This window comes from Nycticebus coucang, chromosome 4 (genome assembly GCF_027406575.1).
Source record: "Nycticebus coucang isolate mNycCou1 chromosome 4, mNycCou1.pri, whole genome shotgun sequence".
NCBI lineage: Eukaryota > Metazoa > Chordata > Mammalia > Primates > Lorisidae > Nycticebus > Nycticebus coucang.
Window position 1 is genome coordinate 7,418,019 of NC_069783.1, and position 12,892 is coordinate 7,430,910.

At 39.2% G+C, this 12,892-nt stretch overlaps 1 protein-coding gene across 13 annotated transcripts in view; it reads right to left on the reverse strand.

The window, feature by feature from the left end:
• Positions 1–12,892, reverse strand: part of KIDINS220 (kinase D interacting substrate 220) — a 121,316-nt gene that overhangs the window by 21,346 nt on the left and 87,078 nt on the right. For 5 of the 13 annotated variants that reach the window (XM_053587643.1, XM_053587641.1, XM_053587642.1 and 2 more), the window contains 4 exons: positions 6,548–6,726; positions 4,791–5,020; positions 3,047–3,160; positions 2,210–2,266 (listed from right to left, as the gene is read on the reverse strand). In XM_053587643.1, the coding sequence (XP_053443618.1) occupies positions 2,210–2,266; positions 3,047–3,160; positions 4,791–5,020; positions 6,548–6,726 (580 nt within the window). The remainder of the gene's footprint in view (positions 1–2,209; positions 2,267–3,046; positions 3,161–4,790; positions 5,021–6,547; positions 6,727–12,892) is intronic. The other 8 variants (XM_053587648.1, XM_053587645.1, XM_053587649.1 and 5 more) reach the window with 2 other exon arrangements.

Genomic DNA, 12,892 nt, shown 5'->3' on the forward strand with positions numbered 1-12,892 from the left:
GTATAACCTGCAAATATTTTCTCCCATTCTGAGGGCTGTCTGCTTGCTTTACTTACTATGTTCTTGGCTGTGCAGAAGCTTTTTAGTTTGATCAGCTCCCAGTTAGTGTATTTTTGATAGTGCTTTGATTGCCTGGGGAGTCCTCCTCATAAAATATTCACCCAGACCGATTCCTTCAAGAGTGAGAAAACTCAAATATTTTCTTAAAGATTTGCTTTATAAAGGTTTGTTATAAATTGCTTATGGTAAAGATGGAACCCTTATATTCTGAAAAGAGGGTAGCTAGTTAACACTTTGTGGTCTGTTTTTTTTTTTTTTTAAACAAAATTATCCCTTGGTTGTAATGACATGACAATGTGTCTAAAAACATTTGTGTAGGTCCTAACTTATGGATAATCAGCTCTTCTCACCAGTGTTATGCAGGGGACAGCTGAGTGAGCAGAGACGGAATCAATGGGCAACCCTGCTGTCCAGAAGTACAGATTCTCTACCACAGAGCTAGAAAGCTCTCTGAGCCACCCAGGGCTAAATACTTTTCTATCAAGTACTGTCTCTTGGTCCATCTACAAAGTCCTTGACATTGTTCCCATGTACAGATTCTTCACATTTCCACCATGGTTCTTGATCAGCTTTGAACATATGTCTACTTACTTTTACAAGTCTTGTACAAAGCAAAGTTTGCATGCTGGTGTCCCTGTTAATTTCTTAAAAACAAAGGATGCATCTATTATTCACTAAGCTAATCACAAAACTATCTTTTAATAGTAACAGAACAGTAGATAGTGTGGTTATTTTACTCCACAAAGGCATTAATATACATACAGCCCCTCTACTATCCATTGTTGGCCTTCTAAACACATTTCAAGAACCGCATTATTTCCCCTTATCCAAAAGTCATCTTAAAATCTGCCTAATTGCCCCTTCGTGGGTCCCTGAAAGTACTGGTATCTTTTAATGACAAGTGTTTGTCTCCATTCTCCAGCAAGTGAATGTCTGCGTGTCAGCACCCTTATGGCCATCAAATTCTTCATAGTATCTGATTTTCGTCAACAATTTGCTGAGGGTTTCAGCTCAGAGCACTGCACTACACGCATGAATCTCCATATTAAAGGTTCTCTGGCTAAACTAAAAGTCAGTCTTGCGTACAGTGGTGATGATCCCAGATTAAAGATTCCCTAACACCCCAACAGAATTACTGTGGTTTATTGTGTCTATTGTTTGTTGATAAGTGAAGTCACCCAAACATGTCAGCTAAAATGTTAACGGCTTAAAATGAAGCATCAACCCCTCACCGAAAGCACCAAAACGATTCCCGTTTTTTCCACTCACTAATATTAACTCAAAGGCAATTGAAGTTAAACAGCTACTCCCGACCCAAATGCATGTTTTAAATTAAAAATTAAGGATAAACTTAGGATGGCATGTTTCCCCATATTAGCTCAAACTGCGGGGCCACATTTCAGCATAGCTTTAAGTTAAATTGACCGTATGTTGATGGGCATGAGGTATTCTGTATTACTAAGTACAAAATTTTGCATAATATTTTATGAAGTGGTTTCCTCCACAAGATTTTGTTTGTTTGTAAGGTAAGTAAAGAAACCTACCTTCTAGTGTTTGAAAAATAAAAGATTAACTAATTCCCTTTACATGCCGCCTGCTTTGACCTGGGAACTTCATCATGTTCATGAGCACAGCAAGGCAGCACTGCACCCAGGCGACACTAAGACTTCACTGATCCTGGACACTGAGAGCTCCTGAAGATGCATTTTTGGTCTACACCATCCAGCTCACAATGTCTTCTTATAGTCTCAAAGGTGATGTGGGATATTTTAAAAAATATTCTACACGAAAAATACCAACTACAGGTTTAACAGAAACAGTCAGAGGTGAAACTAGACTCCAATGCTAAGGGAACGAATTGGTGAATAGAACACCCCTGATGGTTGCTGGAAAATCCTTTCCTTACAGGATAATAAAAAGGATCCCACCCCATGTCACTGAAAAGGGGGAAAGCAGGGGAAACAATGGGTAAAGTTAAGTACTAGTTTTGAATTAATTGATGACCCACAATTGTTAGCGCCCAGCTCTACACTAGCCCACCACACAGCAAAGGCAGAGTTAGTGAGCTGCTGTCATCACGGTAAGACAGTCGTTACGCTGCACAAGCAACCAGACGCTGGCAGGCCACACCACGAGACTACTCTGTTACCCTGGAGGGGTCTGTGGGTGAAGGAAGGCCCTCGGCAGCATCCTCCTTGATAACTTCCTAACAACACAAAATGGAGAGTGTGGGTGCACAGGCAGAGGAGGGATGAGCCAAACCACGAAGACACATGAACGTGATGTCAGAATAACAGCACACACTGAAACACTGATGCGACTACACTCTCCCTGGACAATTTAAATAGTAGTATAAGTTCTATGACTGTTTGCCTTTCAACATATAAAAATACATTAATAGGGAGTTTCTTTTGCAAATTGTTAAACAGGAACGCCTAATATCTGGGGCACAAATATCTTTTGTTTTGGATTAGATTAATCTAAGTACTCTAATTAATTAATCTAATGTTTAATTAGATTCAATAATACATTTGAAGAATTTCCCTTATCCTGTTTAATTTCTGCCATTAAATTGAAATGCTCTTCTTGCAATACACCCTTTATTTTTTACACCATGCTGTTGACATGATACATATAGATACTATACATCTATATGTAGTATATGTCGTCCTTTAAAAAGAAATTAGAAATTAGTGGATATAAAGGTTTAGTTTTAAAAGTTCTGGTAACAAACATAATTATACCACAAGCCAGACATCTCTGGTTGTAAACAAGCCGACATTTATCCACTGACATTGCTAGCTGTATTCCTTCCATAGATACTTGCCAGAAATGACAACAAAAATATATTTTATGTTAGTAATAGCTTATGCTTCTTAAAACTATTTATAAAATAAATTGCATTCTTTTAGGAAATAACCAAACTTCTAATGCTATCTATGTTTATTATTAGATTAATAGTTCAGTTACCCTTTTATATACTTACTAGGCCATTGCTCTGATCTCTGGGCAAATTCGTTTTTACTGATGGACGTGAGATGAGATGGTGGGAACCGCCAGGGCAATACCTTGGCGTATAAAGGTATGGGGCAAAGAATGGCTATGGAAAAACACGTAACAAAAAAAAAGGGGGGTAAACAATTACAGAAATCAAAGTGTAATGAGATTTAGCAAATGAAACTAACCAATAATATACAACTCCAAAATCTGTAATGCAAGTGACAAAACAAAAGAAAAAAACTTCCTCATATTCTACAAATTCTGTAAGATGGCAAACCCAAACTTAAAACATATTACTTACATTCTATATTGTTCATTTAATATAAGTTCTTTAAAAAATAACTTTTTCACCTTATAAAAATTCTCTTTACATTTAATATATTTATAAGCTTATCATGTGTTACGTTCTAAGTGATTTATGAATATTAACTCACAATCTCTTTTAATTAAAAAAGCAGACTAGAATCTTAGTATACTATCAAGATTATTTACAAAAAGTATTAGCTTAAATAAGACCAAAAAAGAAAAAAAAAAAAATCTCTGGATGATATGAGAACACCGCAGTATATATTCCAAGAATAGTGTCACTCCAAGTTGCTGGAGTTTACCTCTATTCCACACCCTAGAGTTTATACCCTAAATAAGTGGATTTTTCAAAAACAAGTACGGAATCCACCTATAGGAGATTTATAACTATAGCATGCATTGTAACCGACTTCATACACAGCCTACCACACAGTTAAATTTCACAAGAATGGAATTTATTGTAAAATGCCATTGCTTCACTTTTGTCTCCTTGTCTGAATAGAAAAATAGAATATACTCCTAAGCCTCTGTGAACATGTACCTAATTACTAGGGCCAACGTTTTTCAAAAACTGAACATTTAATTAAATTCTAGAATTCCTTTATTACCACATTTATTCTAAATTTCTCTTTCTTCATAGCTCATATCAAATTTATTTGGGCAGATAGTTGGCTTCTATGCCCCTAAGTTCTCAAATTAGACTAAAGAAGGAGACAAAAAAATAAGAAGCTGCAATGGATCTTAGAGTAGAGTTCTAGAAAGGATAATACCATGGCTCCTGCACAGCCCGTTTTCCTATAGGAAATACTAGTGTCTACGACCATTAAAGTGAGAATAGATAGCTTGGTCTTACCACAACTAACAGGATCTAAATACCATCGATAAATAATTGTGGCTTCTTTTTTTCATCTACAAACTATCTTATTTTTATTAAGTAGGTAATTAGATGACTGAAAATAACTTGAAATAAAACTCTAAAAATGGGCTATAGAGCTGTCATTTGAGTCCTAAGCATTATTTTCCATTATCTCACATTTAAGAGATAAAATGTCTTAAGTACAGGTTTACTGAACTACTGCAGGAATTTAAGTTTCTCACCTTTTAGACCTTTGTTTATAAACAGAGAAACCAATTCCTTTGAAGCACAGAATAATCACTGCTGACCCTGTGTTCATTTTCTAATCAAGAAAATAAATTTAAGCAAAAAGCATCTATAATATTTAGATTGTCTTGAGAGCTAGAACTTTAAAATTCAACATTCTTTTCATTTAAAAAAAAACATACATTTTGTATTCACACTTTACATTTTCCCTATTTTAAAGCTAAAGTACAGTTTCAAAACAATAATGGAATCCACAAGTAGGAAACATCTGTGACTTCCCTGGAACAAATCCTTAAAAGTAAAGCTGCCTCCCGCTCCTTACCCTGTTGTAGAAGGGATGCTGAGGGCCCGTCATGCCACTGTAATAGCTGCTGTGAGGCTGTGGCGACATCACTCCAGCTGGGAAGGGCCCGTTGAAGGACGCGGAGGACGAACACACAGATGTGGGCTGGCTGTACCCGGATGGTGCCCTGGGAGGAGCCTCGTGCAGTGGGAGTGGGGGGTAGGCAAGTCCTCCTCCTATGCTCATCTGCTCTCTCGCAGCACGAACATCTGAGAGATTCCATCAGACCCAGGAAGCAAAAGAAAATAGGACATTAGGGACCAGTCCAATTATCACATCCTTCTTTGGTTACTAGACAGACACATGACTTTATCACTCTTGCCAGGGATTTTTTTTTTTTTTTTTTGCAGTTTTTGGCCAGGGCTGGGTTTGAACCCGCCACCTCCGGCATATGGGACCGGCGCCCTACCCCTTTGAGCCACAGTTGCCACCCTCTTGCCAGGGAATCTGATCAGATTAAAGAAGAAGACAGCAAACCTCCATCTTCTACTGGCCTTTTACGGAGAAAAGTCCAACTTCTTTGCATAAAAGTCACCAACATCTGGATTCTTCTCTCTAGTTATCAGAACTATTCATTTTTCTCTGACTTTTAAAGAATTTGTTTATTTTTGATATTTTAACAATTCTTTTTATTTATTTATTTTTTTTTTTTTTTTGAGACAAGAGTCTCACTATGTTGCCCTCAGTAGAGTGCCTTCACATCATAGCTCACAATAACCTCAAACTCTTGGGCTTAGGCAATTCTCTTGCCTCAGCCTCCCAAGTAGCTGGGACTACAGGCGCCCGCCACAACACCCGGCTGTTTTTTTTTTTTTTTTGTAGTTGTCATTGTTGTATATCTGGCCCTGGTGGGGTTCAAACCTGCCAGCCCCAGTGTATGTGGCCAGCACTCTAACCACTGAGCTATGGGTGCCGAGCCTCTAACAAGTCTTACGATATCCAAAGTAATACTATCAACAACTCACACTTGTCTACGGTTAGTATTATACATATAACATTGGCTAAGAGCCTTGGGTTTGGAAACTATGAAACTCATCCAGCTCTGAACAACAACAGATTCCATAGCCACAAAATGTAACTCTGACATCAGCCTTATCATGGGTACCTAAAATGGAATGTAGAAGTAGTTTAAGGCAAATCCCTTCACAACTCCTGGAAACTCAAGGGTGGGTCAAGGGAGCTCTAACAAACAAAGGACAGTGTTACAGTAAAGGTTCTGTTTGTGTGTGTGTGTATGTGCATAGCGGTAGCTCAAAAACTTAATTTATTCCAAAACTACTATCTTAAAGTCATGACTGCACACTGAATGGAATCTGATTCCAAAGTCCCAAAGTAAAGATTTGGTTTGGGAAGGACTGAATTATAATAAAGTAAATTTAACCAAAACATTTTAACATTCCAAAAAGGATGCCAAGACTCCTCATCTTAGCTGGACATGGTGGTGCACACCTCAGTCTCAGCTACTTGGGAGGCTGAGGCAGAAGGATCGCTTGAGCCTAGGACTTCAAGGCTACCGTGAGCTGTGACTGTGCCACTGCACTGCAGCCCGGGCAACGGAGTGAGAGCCTATCTCCAAAAAAAAACTCCTAACCTTTAATATCATCAATTCTCCAGTGCAGAGCTTGGTTCAATATTTCCTGGTTTCCCATAGAGCAGGAGAGACACAGCTAAGTTAGAAATATGAAAATGTTTGAGGACTTTAAAGAAGAAAAATTAAATTTACTACTAATACTCACCTGCAATAATTTCCCGTAGTTTGGGGTCTAGGTTTACAGTGCATGGCAAGAAGATTTTAACATCTCGAGCCACAAGAACTGGGGTTCTTGAAGATAAAAATACCTCAAAATTTCTTATATCTCCATCAATTTCAAGCAGTGGCTCAACATCTTTAGTTGTTGGAATATTCTTTGATATTCTTCAGACAAGAAATAAATGAAAAAGGTCATTAATGTCACTATCAGCAAGGCAAATTCTGCATGCAACTTAAAATTTGTTACTTACTCAACAACACACTATACATCTTACTCTCATCTAAAAACAACTTAAAAAAAAAAAAAAACCCACCCAAAGTGGTATAGTTACCAAAAAAGGCAGCAAAGAGTGAGGTCAGAATCATACCACCTCCAGCCAAGGCCTGATACATGCTGGGAACACCGAGAGGAAGCAGTATCTGTGCCAGATGGGACACCTGTCATGTGCTGCAACTGCCCATCTGCGAGGGCTCCACATGAGGACAGGGAGTCCATCAAATAGCCTGCTCAAAGGATACAGCTAGCAGAGAGAATCTGGCTGGCTCTGAAACACAGGTTTGGGGGCATTTTCACAGAATAGCATGGTTCTTCACTTTGCAAATTTAAAAAAAAAAAAGCCCTTTTAAATAAATGACACAAACTAGACAAAGGTTGACACTAGTTTTTCCTCTGTAAAGAAGAAAACATATCTAACACACACATGCATGCTCATATACACACTTATATATATTTAGGCACATATATAAGACAGAAATACAGGAAAAAACACATGCTTTCACCAATCAGACACAGTAACTGCTACTGTGTGTACAGCGTGTCACTAGGCCTTTTACTGTGTAGAATGTTTACACAGTTGAGGTCAATTTTGTATCAAGTAGTGATTCTTTTTTTTTTTTTTTTGTAGAGACAGAGTCTCACTTTATGGCCCTTGGTAGAGTGCCGTGGCCTCACACAGCTCACAGCAACCTCCAACTCCTGGGCGTAAGCGATTCTCTTGCCTCAGCCTCCCGAGTAGCTGGGACTACAGGAGCCCGCCACAAAGCCCGGCTATTTTTTGGTTGCAGTTTGGCCGGGGCCGGGTTTGAACCCGTCACCCTCAGTATATGGGGCCGGCACCTTACCGACTGAGCCACAGGTGCCGCCCCCAAGTAGTGATTCTTTTTTTTTTTTTTTTTTTTTTTGTAGAGACAGAGTCTCACTTTATGGCCCTGGGTAGAGTGCCATGGCCTCACACAGCTCACAGCAACCTCCAACTCCTGGGCTTAAGCAATTCTCTTGCCTCAGCCTCCCGAGTAGCTGGGACTACAGGCGCCCGCCACAACGCCCGGCTATTTTTTGGTTGCAGTTTGGCCGGGGCCGGGTTTGAACCCGCCACCCTCGGTATATGGGGCCGGCGCCCTACCGACTGAGCCACAGGCGCCGCCCCAAGTAGTGATTCTTAAATGTAAAAATAAGTAATATACATTCACTAAAAATACTTACTAAATACTACTATGTTAAACTATTGTGAAACTGCCATTTTTGTAGCTTAAATGTAAAAATAAGTAATATACATTCACTAAAAATACTTATTAAATACTACTATGTTAAACTATTGTGAAACTGCCATTTTTGTAGGTGAAAGACAGTCACATGTTGACAATTCCACTCGAGGCAATGTGCTGATCTAAGGCAGGGAGCAAAAATGTATCACAGAGACAAAAGAATGAAAATATGAAAAAGAAATGAAAAGACAAGGATATGACTAAGAAAGCAGGAAACAACCCAAAAAATGTCCATGAACAGAGTAAAGAGTAAACAAACGCTGGTCTGTACGTACAATGGCATATTAATCAGCGATATAAAGGGATGAACTACTGAGACGCACAGCACAGAAGGATCTCAGAATCAATCATGTCGAGCAGAAGAACTCAGCCAATAAACAGCACACAGTTGTATGTATTTGTTTCAAACTAGAAAACGTAAACCAATCTAAAGCAACCAAGCAGATCAGAGTATCCTGTGAGTCAGGACTATCGCAAAGGAGAGAGATGGAGGGGGATTACAGAAGAACAGTGGGAAATTTGTGAAAGCAGCAGAAACTCTCTGAATTGTGGGGATGATTATGTAGGTTTATACATATATCACACATACATATTGGCAAATTGCACAATTTAAATACGGCAGTTTACTGTTTATCAATTATACCTCAAAAACCTGTTTAAAAATCACTGGCTACATCTTCAAAACACTGCCCAATTAATCAAGAATGTTAGCTGTGACATTGTACTGAATGAACATGCTTTCAGAGTAGCAGTAAGATTATCATGGCCTTCAAAAAGTAAAATGGGAATCTGAACTCCAATATTAGTAACAGTTGTTTTATTTCTTTGACACCAGCACGTCACTGCTCAGACCCAATACTTGGCTAGCAGCCAAATATTAAAAGTCATCTAAGGAAAATCCAGAGAACAAACAAGGTTCTCTCCAGCACAGGGTACTGGAGAGAAAATAAAGACAGCAATTTTACCTTAGTGAGTTTCAGAAAGTTCCTTTTATGGGCTCATACACACGCATAAAACAAGAAAAATTCCTTGGCGTTACTTTTCATAAATTAAAATGTTGTCCAAGCTGACAACTGAATATATTTAAAAAGAAATGGAGAGCCTGGAGGAGAGGTGCACAGAATCACTTGCAGAAGTAGCCACAATATCAGCATTCACACAGTTAAAACAGTAGCTCATCTATTTTAGGAATTTACCACAAAATACTAGGAAGAAAGGCTAGAAAGATTTAGATAAAAACACATAGCTGACAAGTCACATGAAACAAATTAACTGGGTTTTAATGCCAGCCCGGCTGAAGCCTGAATGCGAGCAGTGTTCTCGGCAGGCTGAACAATGCTCTGTTCACAAGCCGGGGGCTACTGCTGGCTTCCAGATTGAAGTCTCGATTCTAACCTTCTGAGCTCAATACATTAAACTTCTGCTGAAAGAGATATTTATGTAAATGATAATCTTTTGGCAGTGGGCCATCAAAATCATATGTGCCTTTATTTTCCAGATACTTCTCCAAAGATCAGCATTTAAAGAATTTAAGTAAGTTCACTTTTCAATTAAGAGTGACTTTAAATTTCCAGTATTATGAATCATGTGAATTGAAGTTGCCAGCAGTTAAATGGCCCACAGAAAGGATTTTAAAACTTCAGGCACCAGGGAGCTCCTGGTGACCTAAATGCAATTTCTTTCTATGCTACTCGCAGTACTCAGTAACGCCAACGTCAACGTAAGTTAAAAGCATTTTGATTATAAACAACAGTGGTTTACAGAAAGTCCATATTAATTCTCTGGCAGAAATGACATAAGCTACTCATATCACTTCCATTCAAAATGAGGCTTTAAGCTCCAGAAAAAAGATTCCTATTTTAAATCAAAGTATAAACAGGTTCTTAGTGCATAATTTATAAAGCAGGCACTTGGGGGGCATACGTTTTCTGAAAGTAGTTGCCTAATAATGTCATTATTTAATAGATTAAAAATTAAAATATTTTCTTTAAGAATTTGAATAGGGAAAACTCTTACATGCATTAGAGTTTTATTACTTTAAAACAAATTTAACTTCTAATAGACTAAAATACCACATTATTAAATAGTGGCCCTGCCCAGAACTGGAAGAAACACAGAACAGTCACTCAGCACTGAGGCACAAAAGAGGAAACGGAGTCCGTTTTTATTTCCACTCTCTGCAGAAAAACCATCAAAACCCTTCACACCTCAGGAGCTAGCCACACTCCCCCTTCAATCTGCACCCAGTTCATTCCTACCCAACCTTCGTATTCAGAGCAACTTTGCCATCCTCGGGGGAATTTCTCTCCCCTGGCACCAGCTCCGGGGCACACACATTTTCTTGCACTCCACATATAGCAACTGAAATTCTATGTTCATTAGTGGAATTATTTTCTTAATGTCTATTTCCTCCTCCAGACGGTGGAATTCCATTAAAAACCAGGAACAGGTTTGGTTTTGTTCCGCACTGTACAATGTCTCAACACTGCTGTTCAGTAAATACGTGTAGAGTGAATAGACTACCTACACAAATTCTTCCTAAAGAATTCTTTTTTTTTACAATAAAATGACTTTCACTTTAATTATCTTCTCTGACATTGAAAATCCCTTGTACTTGGGGAAGAGCAGCTGACAGTGTGGAGCTAGCTTTGACTATGTTGTGAGGTAGGGTCCAACCTCACTCTTCTGCGTGTGCAGACCCACTTGTCCTGGCAACATCGGAGGTGACTGTTCTTTCCCCGAGAAAATGGACTTGGCACCTTTGTCAAAACTCAACTGGCCGTAGACAGTAGACTTTATTTCTGGATTTTCAAGTCTATTCCACTGGCCTATATGTCTAACCTTATGCTGCCATTGCCACAGTTTTCATCACCGCAGCTTCATAATAAATTTTGAAATTACAAAGTATTAGGCCTCCAACTCTGTTCTTTTTCAAAATTGTTTTGATTATTTGAGGTACTTTGCAATTTCATACGAACTTGAGAATCAGCTGTTTCGGCAAAAACTTTTGGAATTTTGACAGTTATTTTATTGAATCTATAGATTACTTCAATGCCCAAATACTTAGTCTTCCTACCCATGAGCACAGAATATCTTCCTATTTGTTTAGGTCTTCTTTAATTTCTTTCGCAATGTTTTTTAGTTTTCAGTGTTTGAGTCTTTACTCTCCTTGGTTAAATTTATTCCTAGATATTTTATTCTTTTAAAAGCTATTCCTTTTTTTTTTTTTTTTTGAGACAGTCTCATTATGTCGCCCTCAGTAGAATACCGTGACGTCACAGCTCACAGCAACCTCAAACTCTGAGGCTCAAGTGATTCTCTTGCCTCAGCCTCCCAAGTAGTGGGGACTACAGGCGCCCACCACAACACCCAGCTATTTTTTGGTTGTAGTTGTCATTGTTGTTTGGCAGGCCCAGGCTGGGTTCAAACTCACCAGCTCAGGTGTATGTGGCTGGCGCCCTAGTTGCTGAGCTATAGGCGCTAAACTTTAAAAGCTATTTTTAAACAGAACGACTTTCTTAATTTCCTTTCAGATTGGTCACTGAAGGTATACAGAAACACAACTGATTTTTGTGTTAACTTGTCACCTGCAAACTTCGTTGATTTGCTTATCAGCTCTGGTGGCTTCCAGAGGCTTCCTTGGGATTTTTTGTATACAAGATTATGTCATCAGAGATTAGAGATAGTTTACTTTCTTCCTAATTTGGTTCCTTTCATTTCTTTTTCTTGTCCAATGGCTCTGGTTAGAACTTCTAGGACAGGCTGGACAGCAGCCGTGAGAGCAGGTCCGAGGTGCCTCCCGCAATGGATTGAATGTTTGGGTCTCACTGAGGTGTCTGTCGGTTCCGGCTGCTATTACTGAACACCACAGCAAACATTGATTTCTTGAAGGTCTGGAGGGTGGAAGTCAGAGATCAGGTTCTGGTAAAGGTCCTCTTCTTGATTTGTGTGCAGATGGTCTTGTTGTGTCCTCACATCGAGAACACGAGAGAGAGAAACAGAGAGAGCGCATGCGCTCTCTGGTCTGTTCTTAGAAGGTCATATTCCCATCAAAGCCGCCAACTCCAAATACTACCCCATTGGGGTATTCTGGGCTTCAACACGTTAATTTGGTGAGACCCAAACATTCAGTCCACTGCAGGAGGTACCTCTGACTTGCTCGTATCTTAGGGGGAAGGTCAGTCTTTCACCACTGAGTATGATATCAGCCATGGGTTTTTCATAAATGCCCTTTTTTAAAAAAATTTATTTATTCATTTATTTTGCAGTTTTTTGGCTGGGGCCGGGTTTGAACCCACCACCCCTGGTATATGGGGCTGGCGCCCTACTCACTGAGCCACAGGCGCCACCCATAAATGCCCTTTATTGTGATGAGTAAGGCCCCTCCTTATTTCTAGTTTCAAGAAAGGATATTGGATGTTGTCAAATACCTTTTCTGCATCAATTGAATATTATCTTATAATCCTTTTTATTTATGCAAGTTTGGGGGCATATCAATGTCCTGCTTATTTGAAAATGCCACTAAAATGGCTTTTCTCAGCTCCTGCAATGAACTCTAATTTGGAAATGTCAACTCAGTCTCAGTTACAACTGTCTACTACATAAAGCTGTGTTTGAACAATAACATCTCCAATATGGCCCCGCCCTTCTAGTTCACAGACTTGGAATGTTGTATGGTTTTTTAAGTTTCTGTTTCGACATCAATTTCAATGGCATTAAGAATACTAGTGGGGCGGCGCCTGTGGCTCAGTGAGTAGGGCGCCGGCCCCATGTGCCGAGGTTGGCG